Source organism: Somniosus microcephalus, chromosome 3, assembly GCF_052327205.1.
Source record: "Somniosus microcephalus isolate GS21.2 chromosome 3, FLI_Smic_1.0, whole genome shotgun sequence".
Taxonomy (NCBI): domain Eukaryota; kingdom Metazoa; phylum Chordata; class Chondrichthyes; order Squaliformes; family Somniosidae; genus Somniosus; species Somniosus microcephalus.
This window is the reverse complement of record NC_140989.1, coordinates 354,932,478-354,951,337: the sequence shown is the minus strand read 5'-3', so window position 1 is coordinate 354,951,337 and position 18,860 is coordinate 354,932,478. Positions and strand designations below refer to the sequence as shown.

Genomic DNA, 18,860 nt, shown 5'->3' with positions numbered 1-18,860 from the left:
ATCATGCTAAATGGGATAGATTCAGAACAGATCTAGCAGCTCAAAACTGGGCATCCATGAGGCGTTGTGGGCCAACAGCAGCAGCAGAATTGTATTCCACCATAATCTGTAACCTCATAACCGGCATATCCCTCACTCTACCATTAACATTAAGCTAGGGGATCAACCCTGGTTCACTGAGGAGTGCAGAAGAGCGCACCAGGCATACCTAAAAATGAGGTGTCAACCTGGGGAAGCTGCAACACAGGACTACATGTATGAGAAGCAGCATGCTATAGACAGAGCTAAGCGATCCCACAATCAACAGATCAGATCAAAGCTCTGCAGTCCTGCCACGTCCAGTTGTGAATGTAGGTGGACCATTAAACAACTAACGGGAGGAAGAGGCTCCAAGAATATCCCCATCCTCAATGACGGCAGTGCCTAGCACGCGAGTGCAAAAGACAAGGCTAAAGCATTTATATCCATCTTCAGCCAGAAGTGTCGGGTGGATGATCCATATCAGCCTCCTCCTGAGGTCCCCACCATCACAGGAGCCAGCCTTCAGCCAATTCGATTCACTCCACGTGATATCAAGAAATGGCTGAGCGCACTGGATACAGCAGAGGCTATGGGCCCCGACAACATCCCAGCTGTCATGCTGAAGGCTTGTGCTCCAGAACTAGCCGCACCTCTAGCCAAGCTGTTCCAGCGCAGCTACAACTCTGGCATCTATCCAACAATGTGGAAAACTTCCCAGGTATGTCCTGTCGACAAAAAGCAGGACAAATCCAATCCAGCCAATTACCGCCCCATCAGTCTACTCTCAATCATCAGCAAAGTGATGGAAGGTGTATTCGACAGTGCTATCAAGCGGCACTTACTCATCAATAACCTGATCACCACTGCTCAGTTTGGGTTCTACCACAACCACACTGCTCCAGACCTCATTACAGCCTTGGTCCAAACATGGACAAAGGAGCTGAATTCCAGAGGTGAGGTGAGAGTGACTGCCCTAGACTTCAAGGCAGCATTTGACCGAGTGTGGCATCAGGAGCCCAAGTAAAACTGAAGTCAATGGGAATCGGGGGGTAAACTCTCCACTGGCTGCAGTCATACCTAGCACAAAGGAAGATGGTTGTGGTTATTGGAGGTCAATCATCTTAGCCCCAGGACATTGCTGCAGAAGTTCCTCAGGGCAGTGTCCTAGGCCCAACCACCTTCAGCTGTTTCATCAATGACCTTCCCTCCATCATAAGGTCAGAAGTGGGGATGTTCGCCGATGATTGCACACTGTGCAGTTCCATTCGAGACTCCTCAGAAAACGAAGCAATCCATGCCCAAATACAAGAAGACCTGGATGACATTCCAGTTTGGGCTGATAAGTGGCAAGTATCATTCACACCACACAAGTGCTAGGCAATGATTATCTCCAACAAGAGAGAGTCTAACCACCACCCCTTGACATTCAATGGCATTACCATCGCCAAATCCCCCACCATCAACATTCTGGGGGTTACATTGACCAGAAACTTAACTGGACCAGCCACATAAATATTGTGGCAACAAGAGCAGGTCAGAGGCTGGGTATTCTGCGGCAAGTGTCTCACCTCCTGACTCGCCAAAGCCTTTCCACCATCTACAAGGTACAAGTCAGGAGTGTGATGGAATACTCTCCACTTGCCTGGATGAGTGCAGCTCCAACAACACTCAATCCAGGATCATTCAGGACAAAGAAGCCCGCTTGATTGGCACGCCATCCACCACCTTAAATATTCACTCCCTTCACCACCGGAGTAGCGTGGCTGCAGTGTGTACCATCTACAAGATGCACTGCAGCAACTCGCCAAGGCCTCTTCGGCAGCACCTCCCAAATCTGTGACCTCTACCACCTAGAAGGACAAGAGAAGCAGGCGCATGGGAACACCATCACCTGCAAGTTCCCCTCCAAGTCGCACACCATCCTGACATTGGAAATATATCGCCGTTCCTTCATAGTCGCTGGGTCAAAATCCTGGAGCTCCCTCTCTAACAGCACTGGAGTACCTTCACCACATGGACTGAGGGATAAATGTTGGTGAAAACAGCTAGGGAACATCCATTGCTCTTCATCAAATAGTACCACTGTATATTTTCTTATTCACTTGAATAGGCAGGATCTGGGCAAAAGGGGATCTTAATTCAGACAGATCCCATTATCAGGCAGTCATGAAGTCAAGCTCATGACCAAGTGGTCAGAAAGCGAATTGGAATCAGCTGCTGTCTAATTACACACGTATGCACACACACGCACGCGCACGCACGCGCACGCACACACACGCACACGCACACACACTTAAAAGGGAAACAGGAGATACCACCTATCACTGAAATGTGACCGAGGAAAATCCTGAAGAATAACAGAAGAAAAGGTAAAGGGTGCACATTGTCTTGAAATTAACATCAGATGTTGAGTATGCTGTTGTGACAGACAGTAACAACAACTTGTTCTTATATAGCGCCTTTACGGCGCTTCACAAGAGTGTAATCAGAAAAGATTTGACACTGAGCCATATAAGGTGATATTAGGACAGGTGACCAAAAGCTTGGTCAAAGAGGTAGGTTTTAAGGAGCATCTTAAAGGAGGAGAGAGGTAGAGAGGTTTACAGCAGCAGATACAAAAGTCAATATTTTCCCATATCTGAGTGTTAGTGCAATCTACAGTGGTTTATTTCAGTAGGAAAAGATTCAGCTACTTCCAATCATATGTGAATGAATGCATTTATTTTCAATGTTTTTATTACTTCTTTTCTTAGCCTCTCGCTATGAGATGAGAATGAGTGACAACCTACTACAGCTGCGGGACAATTTCTCAATGGCTGCACTGGTTAATTTGGCCAACTTGAATCCACAACCATATGGCTCCAGGGAAAGAGTTACAATTGTTCCTGAGAATACCGAACTGCAAAATGGCACAACTCTCTACTTTGCTCTCCGTGCATACGATAAAAACAATCAGTCTTCTGAAATGTCTAATGTAGCCAAGTATTTTATCTCTGTGCCATTGATTGAGCACCCAAATGGTATTAATATATCGGGGATTATTTTGATTGTAGCCGTTGTCGCAATTATTGTATGTTTGATCGCTGGGATCACTACTTGCATTGTGCACAAAAAAATCCAAAAGGATTTTCGTAGATGAAGAATAATAAATAGCTAAAGCGCAATGCCCTTACAGTAGAAATGAACATGCAGCATGCAATTAATGAGGCTTAAAATCGAAACGCAATCAAATTACACTTTATACACGTATAGACTTAGGGGGTTGAAAATCCATTATAGTTGTCCCCATCATCTGCTGTAACTTCAGCGGGATACTCATGAAAGCTCCAGAAAAATGGTGTAAACAACATTTACACTATTTTTCTGGGGTTTCCTGAGCTCTTCTACCAAACCTACAGCGGACATTCAGGCGAATTCACCTCCTAACTATTTGACTATCCTCTTGCGGGAGGTAGGAAGGAACGAAGGGAGAACTTGCTGTTCTATAGCGCCTTCCACCACCTCCGAATGTCCCAAAGCACTTTACAGCCCATGAAGTACTTTTGAAGTGTAGTCACTGTTGGAATGTAGAGGTGATGGAGAAGTAATGGGGTCTCTTTGGGTAGTTTTCACTGGTAATGGAAGTGTAGAACCAAGTCAACCCGAGACAGCAGTCTTGATAATCCGACACCTGAGCCAGACTGATCCACAGTACGACAAGACAACGTTGATGATTGACCAGCCAGCTTGGCTCATTAGTGGACTCTGGTGGGATAGACCACTCACTGAGGGGCTCGCATTCTCTCCACTTGACTCCAGATAACCCTGCAAGCCAGTGCTCCAATAGGAACAGTTGGTTTCTGGCTGGACAAACAGTGAGAAGGTTACTATTGCTCTGTCATGGTAAGCTGCATGGTTTTAACTGGATAAACTCCAGTAGTACCCTAGACACACCCCAGGGTACCGAAACTTTGGCTCTCACCAACCTATGTCCAACTTCTCTGGATTTGGGTAAGTGCGTGTGTCCTTACAGGGAAGGAATCTGTATTGTTGGCTAATTTTGATGTTATTTCTGTTGTTCTACACTAATAAAAAATGTTTTCTGCAATCATAGCATTGTTTTCTTTGGGTGGCTGATACCATCTTTCAGAAGTTTGTAAAGCAGGTCCCTGGGACTATGTCAATATTTGGAGTGGGTCCCTCACTCAGGAAGTGTAAAAAACGGTTTATGCAAAGTTCCAAGCTCACGCGCAGAGAACTCATCAGGAGGTCACAAGTGTCTCATCTTAACTGCTTACACTAGTCTCATCAAGACTAGGTCAAAGTCCCTAAGGAGCTCCGGTGTATCATATAGGGTTAATAGAAACATAGAAACATAGAAGATAGGAGCAGGAGTAGGCCATTCGGCCCCTCGAGCCTGCTCCGCCATTCAATGAGATCATGGCTGATCATCCAAATTCAGTACCTTGTCCCTGCCTTCTCCCCATATCCCTTGATCCCTTTAGCCTTAAGAAATATATCTAACTCCTTCTTGAATATATTTAATGAATTGGCCTCAACTGCCTTCTGTGGTAGAGAATTCCACAGGTTCACCACTCTCTGGGTGAAGAAATTCCTCCTCATCTCTGTTGAATCCGTGATTCTTAAGGTATGATGTTTTCTAATAACTAGACGGAGGCTGTAAATTAACAATCAACAGGTGTTTACTGGAGGAGGGTAGCCTAAAGACTAACAGTACAGGGGCATGCTCAAGGCTTATATACAGGTGTGGTCACTGCCGGTACTACAGTATACAGGAGCTGTAAAAGTAGTTCTCTCTTAAAGGTACATACACTACAATTCCTCCCCTTTTAGATTAACAGTGCCCATAACATTCAAATAACAGTTAACACTTTAACATGCACTTTAAACTGAAATAGTCCATTTATAGATTCAGTCTTTGGGGCGGCTTCCTGATCCTTTCTGGATAGCGCCTTTCCTGAGGTTCTTGTTCTTGGTGCGGAGGCGATTCTGGTCCCCTTTCGTCGGTTAGTTCATCAGTTTCCGCTGCTACTGTTTCTGAGGTAGATGCTACCGGTATGTCGGGTTCATTCCCAGGTACGCGAGACATGGGGTTGACTCGTTCCTGTGACGCTAGGATCTGGTCAACGTGGCGTCTCACAATGTTCTCCCCGACATCCACGGTGTACATTAATGGCCCCTGCCGTGTGCATATCGTTCCGGGTTGCCATTTCTCTGTTCGGTAGTCGCGGGCCAAGACTGGTTGTCCTACATTGAAGCTCCTTGGCGGCTTCTCATTGATGTGCTGGAATTGCTTATCCTCAACATTTCTTCGCACATTTGGTCTGAGCAAATCCAGACGAGATCTCAACCTTCGGTTAAAGAACATCATGGCCAGGGTCTGGTTGGTAACGGCATGTGTCGCATTTCTGTAGGCTAACAGGAAATTGTCCACCTTATGCTGTAGTGGAATTTCATCATCGCACATGGCCCTTGTCGCCTTTTTAAAGGTTTGTACGAACCTCTCAGCCAATCCATTTGTGGCTGGATGATACGGGGCGGATGTGTAATGTCTTACCCCATTCCTTCTCATAAATTTCCGAAACTCTTTGGACACAAACTGTGGTCCGTTATCATAGCAAATCTGCTCTGGCAAGCCGTTCCTGGCAAATATGGTCCGTAGGACTGCAATCATTTTCTCTGTAGTGGTTGAGGACATTTTGATCACCTCAGGCCATTTCGAGTGCGCATCCACTGCTATTAAGAACATTGAGTCCATGAATGGACCAGCAAAATCAATATGCACCCGTTGCCATGGAGAGGAGAGCCACTCCCATGGGTGTAGAGGGGCATGTGGTGGTGCATTTTGGACCTTCTGGCATCCTGAGCAGCTCTTTCTTAGGTCCTCGACTTGTTGATCGATCCCCGGCCACCACACATAAGCCCTAGCAAGGCTTTTCATTTTCACCCCTCCCAGATGGCCTTCGTGAAGCTCATTGAGCACTCTCTCCCTTAACTTGGGTGGAATTACCACTCGGGATCCACACATCACTGTCCCCTGGCATACTGACAGCTGTTCTCTTCTGGATGAGAATGCTGGCAACAGTGAGTCGCCATGTGTTGGCCATCCCTTCACCGTCAAATCATATACCCGAGACAGTGTCGGATCATTGCGGGTCTCCTCTATATCCGTGTTAGTTACTGGCAAGCGTTCAATTATCGACGAATAAAATATTTCAATAGGGTCCACTTCTGGTGCTTCCTCCACAGTAGGCAGTGGCAGGCGTGATAGCCCATCAGCATTTCCATGCTGTTTCGTGCCCTTATACTTTATTTCATATTGGTTCGCCCCAAGAAAAAGGGACCATCTTTGTAGCCGTTGTGCAATCATCACCGGAACGTCCTTCTTTGGATTAAAGATGGAGACAAGTGGTTGGTGGTCAGTCAGCAAGGTGAACTTCTGCCCATGCAGATAGTGGTTGAATTTTTTTACTCCCCATATTGGCTGAGGGCCTCCCTGTCGATCTGGGCGTAGTTGCGCTCGGCTGAGGTTAGTGACCGAGACGCAAAGGCTACTGGCCTCTCCAACCCATCTGGGAATTTGTGCGACAGCACCACTCCAATACCATAGGGTGATGCATCACATGCCAACTGAATTGGTAGTGCTGGGTTGAAATGGGCCAACACCTCTTTTGATGTGATCAATGCTTTGCTCTTCTGGAAAGCTCATTTACATTCGTCATTCCACTTCCATGGTACCCCCGTTTGCAGTAGGGTGTTCAGTGGGTGTAATACTGTAGACAAATTTGGTAAGAACTTATGGTAGTAGTTCACCAGCCCGAGGAACGACCTCAGTTGTGACATATTTTCCGGTGCTGGAGCCTTGACCACTGCCTCAATCTTTTCAGTGGACTTATGTAACCCCTCTACATCAATAACATGGCCACAATATGAGATCTGCTTCTGGAAAAACTCGCACTTGTGGCGATTAGCTCGTAGCCCATATTCCTTTAATCTAGTGAGCACCTTCTGTAAGAATTTGCAATAATTTACAGTTCTGAAGATCAATTTTTTTTTGATTAAAGAATCCCTGGGCGATGTGCTTTTAAATTTCCAGGGATAAAAATGGCTGTCACCACATGGCCGAAGACAAAGGACAATGCTTTGTTTACAAAGCAATTGAATGCTATTAGCATTTGTTTGTATATCGAGTGGATACATCTAAACTGCAGAAGAGACTCTTGTATCTTGAATGGGAAATGTTTAACATTTGAATGGGTTTTAAATCACCCAGCACTGGACAATAGGGCTGTTGCATTCTCGTTGTTTCAGCCCAGGGAGCTCCGGAAGACACATTAACCCAGTCTAACCACTTTGAGTTAGCCAATCACAGCTTTCTCTTGTGTATTGGACCCTTTTGGGTGGGGAATTTTGCACACAGCCCTTGCAAGGCAGAACGGCAGGGGCCGCACCAGGTATAAAGATAGCGGCTGAGAAGCTAGCTCTCTCTCTTACTTCGCTGGACCACAGGTGAGCAGAGTTCCTGACTCCTCAACAAGGCAACCTAGCAGGAGTTTGGGGTGGTGATTTAAGGGAATTGCTAAGATTGTTTAAATAACATTGTAGCCATTGTATCCCTCGTTTTCGCCGTCTGCAACCCCCTGTTATATAGTTTTACTGTAATTACTGTGTTTGTGTGGTATAGTTTATTCTTTTGATTGTAGTTTATTTAGGTAATAAAACTTGACTTTTTTCTCTCATCCAAACCACTTGTTCCGTTTTAATATCATTAATTATAAGTTCCTCCACTCAGGGTTCGAGTACAGGAACAAGGATGTCTTGCTGCAGTTGTACAGGGCCTTGGTGAGACCACACCTTGAGTATTGTGTGCAGTTTTGGGCGCCTTATCTGAGGAAGGATATTCTTGCCATGGAGGAAGTGCAGTGAAGATTCACATGCTTGAAACCTGGGATGGCAGGAATGACGTATGAGGAGAGATTGGGTCGATTAGGCTTATATTCGCTGGAGTTTAGAAGAATGAGAGGGGATCTCATTGAAACTTATAAAATTCTAACAGGACTAGACAGACTAGATGCAGGAAGGATGTTCCCGATGGCTGGGGAGTCCAGAACCAGGGGTCACAGTCTAAGGATAAGGGGTAAGCTATTTAGGACAGAGATGGGGAGGAATTTCTTCACCCAGAGAGTGATGAACCTGTGGAATTCTCTACCACAGAAGGCAGTTGAGGCCAACTTATTAAATATATTCAAGAAGGAGTTAGATATATTTCTTAAAGCTAAAGGGATCAAGGGATATGGGGAGAAAGCAGGGACAGGGTACTGAATTTGGATGATCAGCCATGATCTCATTAAATGGCGGAGCAGGCTCGAGGGGCGAATGGCCTACTCCTGCTCCTATCTTCTATGTTTCTATGTTTAAAGGGGAGGTGCATTCTGGCTGGAGCAGGTGTTGGATGTTGCTGGAGAAGACATTCTGATCAGGAAGAACATTGACTAATGGCACAAAAAGGGCAGAGAGCATTTTCCAAGGTTCTCGGCTGCTGCACTGGAGGCCTTGGTGCAGGAGGTGCTCAGGAGGAGAGAGGTCCTCTTTGCACAGGGCGCCAGGAAGCCCTCCATACAAACTGTGAGAAGGCAATGGGAGCAGATAGCCATCGCGGTGAATGCCAGCAGTGTAGCCCCGAGGACTTGGATGCAGTGCTGCAAGAAGTTCAATGACCTCACACGAGTGGTCAAAGTCAATGAATTCATCTTTAAAGCAATATCCTTACAACTGAACCACTAGGCTCAGACACTGCCCAATTTACCACCTCCCTTCACTCACCTACCAACAACCTCTATCAATCACGACTCATACCTCACATTCATAGCTTCACCTCACCCTCACACACTTAGCACTGCTGCAAACCTCACACACTGTCAGCTATTCAACCATGACAGGCACATCACCCAAGCACATTACATCGCAATCACTGATACACTTCCCGCTCTCTTGCAGGACATGGTGGCTCATAACCGGAGGCAGCAGGGAGACAGACGCACCCGCATGACCTAACCCCCATGGAGGAGATGGTGCTGGAGATTATTGGGGAGGCCATCGCTGAGCCTTTGGCCAGCGGCGGGGCTGAAACAATCCAAGATGACGGTATCCTAATATGTAATCCTCCTTCTCACATCCCACTTCCCCCTCGCCCCATAATCTCTTTTGATTTACAAGCTGCAGATGGTGCAAGTGTGCACCTCTTGCTTTCCCCTACTCCCCTCACTGCAACCCCACCCTTGTGCCTTTCTCCTTTCAGAGGCCCAAGAACTGCAACCTGGCCAGGCAGTTGTGGAGGAGCAAGAACTGGAAGCGGAAGAAGGCAGTGATGCTGAAGACACAGCACCGTCACTCGATTTCACACCCGCAGCCACCAGCTCAGATACTGACACTCCGTATACTTTAAAGGATAAGTTAGATGTGGGATCTGCACGTGGTGAGGCACCAGGCATGAGTGGTCTGCTGCCAGGGCAGGGAGAACGGGCAGTACAGGTGCTAGCTCCCTGGATAGCACGGTCGCCCATGAGTTTTGCTGCACAGGACTCAGATGAGGACTTCAATGGGGCGGCCTAGAGAAGAAGACTGATGGGTATGCACAATGAAATGCTTGGTGCATTGGCAGGTCTGCCAGAAAGCCTGCGTGCAATGTCAAGGAGCATAGAGGAGCATGGCAGCGACCTTGCACAGGGCTTTGTGCAGAGCTTGGAGCCCATCCTTTCCAACATGGAAGTGGTGGTCAACTTGTGGACCCAACCATGATGCAACGTCTGATGGCCGATGTCTCAGCTTCCATTGCAGCACAAGCAGAAGCCACCCAACATCTGGGTGCTGCAGTGGAAGCTCAGACATCTGTCATGCAAGCTTAGCTTGCTGCCATGCAAGCTCAGACTGCTGCCATCGTGGCTGTGAATACCAGTGTTGAAAGGGGCTTGCAGGATGTCATGGCAGTCCAGCAATCTGTCCTCCAACAGATTACTAGGATTGCTGAGGAATCGCCCCAGGGGAGTGGCAGTGGCTCTGTGGAGCAAGAGCCTGCTGCCCTCCCCATGTCGAGATGGTGCAGTCTGAAGCCGGGCCTTCTAGGCCCAGAGCTGCTCGAGGTCGTCCTCCAAGGGCATCTACAGTCTCCCCCACTGGAAGTCAGCAGCCTTCCACCATGCTGCAGCCACTGGGGGAGCACTGCATAGGAGCACTAGGACGGGCAAAGGCACGTGGAAGACAGGCACTAAGGGAATGCACAAGGGTGATTAGTTGACTTTTGTTTGTCATTTTGGATGGTTTGATTTATAAATTTGGTTTGGAATGTTTGCTTGATGGTAGCTTTTTATTGTAGCATTGTGGCCAAGAGGACGCTGTGATGGTCAGTAACAGAGGGAAGGTAAGATGTGGTGAATGTGGAATTGGGGTTGCATTCACTGGCACCGCAGTTAGATAAGTCGATCATGGACAGCCCGGCCAGAAAGAGGCTGTGTTGGTTGCCGCCTCCCTTCCTCCTCCTCCTCCTCTTCCTCCTCCTCTTCCTCCTCCTCCTACTCCTCCTCCTCCTCCTCCTCCTGCTCCTCCTACGCCTCCTCAGCTCTTCACCGTATGCCTGGTGGCAAGGGCTGTGCCCTCATGATGGTGAGGTTGTCCAGCATGCAGCAGACCACGATGAATCTTGACACTCACTCTGGCGAGTACTGCAGGGCTCCTCCAGAGAGGTCCAGGCAGTGAAAGCGTTGTTTAAGCACCCCAGTGGTCTGCACGATCACATTCGGTGTTACAGCATGGCTTTCGTTATATGTATGCTGCCCACGTGTGCTTGGGTTGGGCACCGGAGTCATGAGCTAGGTGGTCAGCGGCTAGCCCTTGTTGCCCTGTTGCCCTCTGGTTTGTTGCGGTGGCTCGAATGCGGTTGGTGCAACGGACTGACGCAGAATGAAGGCATCATGACAACGTTCCAACTTTTTTCTCCGTGCGCGGTCCCTTTAAATTTGCTGCGAGGCCGCACATGTGTGGTATCTTCCAGCGGCAACAGCTTGTGAGCGGCCTGCGCGGGACCTCCCGATTGACAAGCGGCCAGCGCGGGACCTCCCGATTGATGACAGGCCTGCGCGGGACCTCCCGATTCACGAGCGGCCTGTGCGGGACCTCCCGATTGACGAGCGGCCAGCGCGGCCACACCTTACAGAGAACATTGGTCATGACTGTTGCCAGGAGACCCAGCACTGACCCGCATGATGCGCTGAGTATGGTCGCACACCAGCTGGAAACTGAGGGCGTGGAAACCCATCTGGTCGTGTTACATCTCCGAATTTAAATTGCAATGCGACGTGTGTGCAGTCAGTGGCGCCCTGTACCATGGGGAAGCCTGCTATCCTGGTGAAGCCGTGTGCTCGCTCCGCCTGCTTCTCTCTGGCTAGAGAGAATGAAATGTATTCAGTTCTCTTTGCACACAGAGCCTCAGTGACCTCCCTTATGCAACAGTGCACGGCAAACTGGGAGGTGTTGGAAATATCGCCTGCTCCAGTCTGGAACGAGCCCGACGCATAAAAATTCATGGCCACGCTCACCTTCACAGCCACTTGTAATGCTGTCCCTGCCCTGGACTGAGGCTGCAGTTCTGCCTGCAAGAGGTGGCAGATTTCAGTGAGCACCTCCTTAGTGAAGCAGAGACGTCGGATACACTGTTCCTCGCTGAGGTTGAGGTAGAATTGCTCCCTGAAGGCCTTGTGTGGATATGGCCTCCTGCTGAGAGCCCTTCTCCCCCTCCTCCTCCTCCCTCTTTGAGCAGTTTGTCCTCCTCTGTGTCGTCTCTGCTCATTCTCCCTGTTATACTGCAGGCCAAAGTGAGATGCAAACTACTGCACCCATGTCTGGGAGCAACTGGTCTGAGCAGAAGCCTTAAAGTAACCTGACACACCACTCCCTGGAGACTTCAGCAACTTCAAATAAGGTAACAGACCACCAAACACTTCTACAAACTCACCAAGAGCCAGCAATATAAGTATAGAAGTAGGCGCAAACCCATCATATGTAGCATATGTACACATGAGTTTGCACATCGTATCTTTTATTTTCTGATCCAGCTTCTTGCCTACCCCCATCTAATAGCTCCGTGGACCAGTTTAATGTCCGGCCTACTGCAAGGAGTCTCCTAGGTTTTTAGACGTAACATATTTAATTATTTAATCGTACATACTGTCCGCTGGTGGGTTGGGTGTTTCAGCTCAAGCTGTACGACCCCCACTGTAGCCCAGCCACGCACAAGTTTGATTGGCACCCCATCCACCACCTTAAACATTCACTCCCTCCACCACCGGTGTACCGTGGCTGCAGTGTGAAACATCTACAAGATGCATTGCAGCAACTCGCCAAGGCTTCTGTAAGGTTCGAAAATTTCTGCACAACCCCAGAACACAAGGAAAGTCATTTTTAAAGTGATTTTTTTTTTGGAAACATCACAGAAGGAATCTGCAAAAAGGATAATTGTGGTGGTTGGGCCAAACAGAAGGATTTCAAAGAGATTGTTTAAGGAAGAGACTTTTTGGAATGTTTAAAGAGTTATTGGGCAAAAGGGATTTAAAATAAAAATCCCAGGAAGGTTTGGCTGGTTTAAAAGACATGTCCAGACTTGCAAAAGGCTGGAACAGCAGGGAGGCGGGGTGAGCCCCCGAAGTTTGGATATTGGGCTGTCTAAGGAATGTCAGGATGCCCCAGTTTTACATAAGGACAATGAAGCCTGTTTTCCCGCCCAAGCCAGGTATCAGGTAAACAGGACATGCCCCAGCCATACAAAAGGAAAAGAACATCAGTCTTACAGTTACTATAAACAAACCACAGTCCAAAGTCAGTTTAAAGGGATTGACACACGTTTAGCATTTTAAATTGGCTTCGAAGCTATCCCGAAACCAGTTAAAAGCCGATTAAGTTTAGAGGAGCCATCCCTTGAAGTCGTTAAGTCTGATGGGCCATCCCCGAAGCTCGTTAAAGTTTTAAAGAACATTAAAAAATAACAAGCCCGCCAAATTTTAACAAAGGAAACCGAGATTTGGCGGTCAGATAAGCCAGGCCCCAAAGTAGTATAACTGAGGCCTGCTTGTCCAGTTAAACGGTTGGTTCGGAGCACAGCCGAGTTCAGAAGTCAAGTTACAGTCAAGGTCGAGTGCAGTACAGCTCAAGAAAGAGATCATCAACGGAGACTCGAAGGAAGAAAGAAGAAACAGAGATCGCGGCAACCAAAGGCCTACAGAAACCAACACCAGCCAATATTACTACCAACCAGGTAATATTGGGCCACCACGACCAACAAGGAACCAACCGCCGAAACACTCACGAATCAAAGACTTGTTTCCACTCTACAGGCTAGTCTGACTTACCCCTGGGTAAGATTTTGGACAAAAAGACCTTAAAACTAGCCCTAACCAAAGAAATTTGGGTCCTTACCCGGTAAGATCCAACCGAGCGACTAACCACATCTGCGGACTCAACCCAACTGAAGACCCAATGCAGGTGCAGTCTTCTACCATGTCCGAGGTATGGCAGGCCACAACCGCCACAACTAAAGAGATCCACGAAATCACGAACCTCTACAACTGTCAAGAAAGTCGTTTTTGGTGAGCATTTCCTGGTCCTCTGGATTCTAGCCTAGCTAGTGTATTAGGGTTGGGAGGGTAAGGGATTTTGTATATTGTAATTCTCCCTCGCTTATTCTGTGTGTTCCCCACCCTTTTAAAGTGTAAGTTTTATTGTATTGTGTATTTTCCTGTCTCAAAATAAAGATCTGAATTCTTTTGACTAACCCATGTGTCTGTTGCAAGTTTTATTATGACCCCTAAATAAATCCAAAGTCTAGAACAAGGGAGTGGGAGCGATTCGAACTGCTCAAGGGAGTCAGAGGTGAAGCCGACTGTCCACACAACCACCACCCCTACAGCATGGCGACTGCGGCAGGACACTGGCAAAAGGGAAGTAATGCAATAGACCCTGTGTTTGATGAAAGGACAAAGATGGAAGAGAGGATTTCCTCTTACGTTTTTGAGAAGGTGAATGTCACCAAGAAGTGGGTAACCAGTCTGTTACGTGCTGGGCGTCCCATAGACGCTGCAGCCAAATGGACTGAGAACCAGGATCATAAAAAGTCGGTAGAGAAGGCCATCTGGTTGGTCTGTGCCCTTCGACAGATCCAGCTTTTAGACCAGCAGGTGAAAGCTTTGACAGCAGAGCTGTAGGAGGTGGCCAAACTGTCCAAAGCCAGAGCTTTAGCAGGGGAGGAACTATTGCAGGAATTACACGCACAGAATCAAGAAAAGTTGCAGTTAGTGGAAAAACACAGAAACAGGCATGAGTATTTTCGGTGTCAAGTCACCGAAGCAAAAAGCAATGAGCTGGTGCTGAAAGAAGAGAACGCTCGCCTAACCAGACAGTTAAGGGAACAGGAGGAGCAGTATAGGAATATAAAGGCAGCTTATCAATTAGCATGCAGTAGGGAGTTTGAAGCGGGAGATCACGGCCCCTGTCAAAAGCAGATAGAGAGTTTAAAACTTGCTCTGTCCAGGGCAAAAGGCATGGTATGCCTAGTAAGCCCGGGTGCGACCCGGGTTGACCTGGAAGTAGAAGTTGAAACTGTGCAGACGTCACCTGTGGCGCCGGGGAGCAACTCGGTTGGGCAGCAGGAGGGGCAAGCAATCTGTAGGAAAGACAAGGAGGAATGCACACCACCGCCACCTGTGGCGCCGGGTTTTGACTCGGTTTGGCAGCAGGGTGAAGTGGGCAAACAATTGCAGGAAAGGTCGGAGCTGGGGCCGATGTGCCCAACTCGACAGCAAAAGCTTGGCCCACCTGCAGTAGGTGGGGGCCAGGGGCCCCTGGAAAGCCAGTTTGTGGTTCCCCATGGGACTCAACAGCTTAGGGCTATGGTAAGCCACTTGAGTAAGCTCACCCACAAGGGAGATCCGTCAGTTCACTTTTTGGAAGTGGAACAAGCAGCAGGCATTGATGAGTGCGACAACTCAGAAATGGCCAAGATGCTCCTGTTCACCTTGGATAGCAAGCTGTACCAGTCCCTCTCTGCTGAGTGCAAGAAGGGACAGGGAGGGTACGCTGCCCTCCGGGATCAAGTTCTGGAGGCGATGGGAATGAATGATGGTAGTCTGTTCTCCTGGGTGGAGAAGACTACCCAGTTAGCAGGGGAGACCCCACAGGCTTTCGCAGACAGGCTGTGGCCTGTGTACAGGAGTGCCTGTAATGGGGATCTTGACCGGGCTAACTTGAACCAGGATGAACTGGCTCACTGGCTCCGAAGCCTGGTGGCAAACAGCTTGCCACGGATCAGAGCCAAGGTCGAGCTGTGGTTTGACCAAAGGGCCCCCAAGTCACCGAGGAGACAGTGGTCAGACAGCTGGCTTACAGTGATGAGCAATAAATGCTGGCCTTGCCAGCGACGCCCAGATCTCATAAACAAATAAAAAAAGTGACTTGGCGTTGAGTATCGACCACAGACACCCAGATAACCAACGCGCTCCCCCCCCCCACCCCCAGACTTCCTCTACCCCCACCCCCCCCACAAGGCACCAGGTTGTGACAACCTGTACCCCGTGATGCTGCTTTGCTGTCTGAAGCCCCATGTTGGGTGTTAATTGTTAGCCAAATGATGCAATGTGACTCTCAATATAACTTGGTTTCAGGCCTGTGGAACTGCACATCTATATTTTAAAAATCTATTTAATCTTTATTTATGACAGATTTCAAGTATACCAGCAAAGCAGCAATATAACTATAGCAGTAACATTGTACTACATTCCCACTATGGGCCAACTTTACCAACAGGACACAGTGGTTATCTCTGTCCCGGGTACTACTCCAGCTGAAGTCTCCTCTCCTATGGAGGATTCTCTGTAGCTCCCCGTCAACACCAGCATAAACCCATTGGGCTGAATGGTCTGTTTCTCTGTTGTACACTCGATGTAACTTGATGTCGTTGTTACCTCCCAGCTCAATTATTCCAATGCCCTCCTTTCTGACCTCTCATCCTCCACAATCTCCAACTCATCCACAATGGCCCTACCTGTATTCTTCGCTAAATCCTATTCACCCATTGCTCCCATTCCCACTGTTCTATATTGACTCCATGTTTCCTTCCCCCGCAACACCACCCCGCCCCTCCCAACATGCATCTTCAAATCTCTGCTCATCCTATCCCCCTTCTCCAGCCTTATACCTACCGTTAATTTTTGGTCCCTGACTCTAGCCTTTTTGTTCATTTCCCCGTCACCTCACTTAACTGTTGACGGCAGAGTCTTCAGTCGTCTTTGAGTCATAGAGTCATAGAGTTATACAGCACAGAAAGAGGCCCTTCGGCCCATCGTGTCTGCGCCGGCCATCAAGCCCTGTCTAATCTAATCCCATTTTCCAGCACTTGGTCCGTAGCCTTGTATGTTATGGCGTTTCAAGTGCTCATCTAAATGCTTCTTGAATGTTGTGAGGGTTCCAGCCTCTACCACCCTTTCAGGCAGTGAGTTCCAGATTCCAACCACCCTCTGGGTGAAAAAGGTTTTCCTCAAATCCCCTCTAAACCTCCTGCCCCTTACCTTGAAACTATGCCCCCTGGTTATTGACCCCTCTACAAAGGGGAAAAGTTCCTTTCTATCTACCCTATCTATGCCCCTCATAATTTTGTACACCTCAATCAGGTCCCCCCTCAGCCTTCTCTGCTCTAAGGAAAACAACCCCAGCCTGTCCAGTCTCTCTTCATAGTTGAAGCGCTCCAGCCCAGGTAACATCCTGGTGAATCTCCTCTGCACCCTCTCCAATGCAATCACATCCTTCCTATAGTGTGGTGACCAGAACTGCACACAGTATTCCAGCTGTGGCCTAACTAGCATTTTGTACAGCTCCATCATAACCTCCCTGCTCTTATATTTTATGCCTCAGCTAATGAAGGCAAGTATTCCATATGCCTTTTTAATCAGCTTATCTACCTGTCCTGCTGCCTTCAGGGATCTATGTACATGCACACCAAGGTCCCTCTGATCCTCTGTCCTTCCTAGGGTCCTACCATTCATTGTGTATTCCCTTGCCTTGTTAGTCCTCCCAAAATGCATCACCTCACACTTTTCAGGGTTAAATTCCATTTGCCACTGTTCTGCCCATCTAACCAACCCATCTATATCGTCCTGTAGCCTGAGGCTTTCCCTCCTTGCGATTTACCACTCTGTAGGAATTGGTAAATTCCTGACGAAAACACTGAGAGCGAGTCAATCAGCTAACCAAAACGATGTTTAATGCAAACTGGTGGAAGTAACAAACAAAAACGCAGGAGAACAAATCAACAGGTGCTTGCTTAATGCTGGCTCCACGAGGACTGAGAAGGGGAGGCCCCTCAGTCCGACGTCATGACGTCAGCACGTTTCCCGCCGTTGGGAACGTCACGTGACCCACGTGATGTCGTCATCGCGTTCGGTCTTAACCCTTTAGAGACCGCGCTATTTACATACAGCGAAAGAATACAGATTTAAAGGCAATTATATACATTTGTATAAGAGTTCCTTGGTGGCTCTGCCACATGCGCCCCCCCAGAATTGTCTTTAATAACAAAAGTCAATCGAAGAGGAGGTCGGACAAGCCTGTTCAAACGACCCCTATATTCCCAGAGAGGAATTTGCTGGGCAGTTGATGAACGGGTGGGTGGAGCGATCCGGTCAGGCGTGGTAGCAGCGGGTGGTCGACCACGACGCGGCGGCTGTGCAGTTTCGACTGGTTGTTCGAGGTCCAGATGCACGGGCTTGAGGCGGTCGATTGAAATGTGGTCGGGCTTGCCACCGATGTCGACCAAAAAGCTCTTGGCACCCGCCTGCAATACTCGGAAAGGGCCCGTATAAGGAGGCCTGAGCAGACTGCGATGGGCATCGTGATGGACAAAAATGAACTTGGCCCGCATTAGCTCCATTGGGATGTGGGAGGCTGGAAAACCGTGATGTGACGTTGGAATTGGCTGGAACACTTGGGCTGCTTCCTGCTGAGCTTCCAGTTGGTCGGCTGCTGACCACGGCTTCGTTGGTGACGGCAGGAACTCGCCTGGCACCCGAAGTGGCTGGCCGTACACCAGTTCCGCGGAAGATGACTGCAGGTCTTCCTTTGGTGCCGTACGCAAACAAAGCATAACCCAAGGCAGCCTGTCTACCCATGCAGTGCCCTGGAGGCTGGCTCTCAGCGACGCCTTCAACGACAAATGAAAGCACTCACATAACCTGTTGGCCTGTGGGTGGTAGTCCGTGGTGCGATGGAGCTTGGTGCCTGTGAGGGTGCCAGTCAGTTTTGTTGGTAACGTCTAGATGGCACCTTCACCTTGTTTGTCCTCTTTTTGCGAGACAAATAAGTTAAACAAATAAACTGTAAACAAAACTCTAATAAACCTTTAAATAAACCTTAACAAATCAAATTAAAATTTGGTTGTTTGAACTAATTATGCACTCCAGTCCCCGCGGCGCCCACCGGTCACGAAATTTCTCGAGCGCGCCGGTGGACACCGCGGGCACGAACATGGCCACGGAAGAGAGGGAGGCAATCTGGTCGGACGACCCCCTCGACCGCCCGCTGCCTGGACCAATTAATGGCCTTCTTGGCCAGGCCCAGGAGCAGACCCACGAGGAGGTCCTCCAACCTGCCCGCTCCCCTCCGCACTGGGTGACCGTAGATCAAGAGCGTGGGACTGAAGTGCAACCAAAACTTGAGGAGCAGCCCCTTCAAATAATGAAAGAGGGGCTGCAACCTCTCACACTCACTATATGCATGAAATACGGACTCCTCCAGACCGCAAAACA

General features: G+C 48.6%; 1 protein-coding gene across 1 annotated transcript in view; it reads left to right on the top strand.

Annotated features, from left to right (window-relative positions):
• LOC147122358 (calcium-activated chloride channel regulator 1-like) overlaps nucleotides 1-4,108 on the top strand; it is a 47,991-nt gene extending 43,883 nt beyond the window's left edge. The window contains exon 14 of the mRNA XM_085983440.1: nucleotides 2,775-4,108. Within this exon, the coding sequence (XP_085839566.1) occupies nucleotides 2,775-3,160 (386 nt within the window). The 3' untranslated portion in view covers nucleotides 3,161-4,108. The remainder of the gene's footprint in view (nucleotides 1-2,774) is intronic.
• The last annotated feature ends 14,752 nt before the right edge of the window (nucleotides 4,109-18,860 follow it).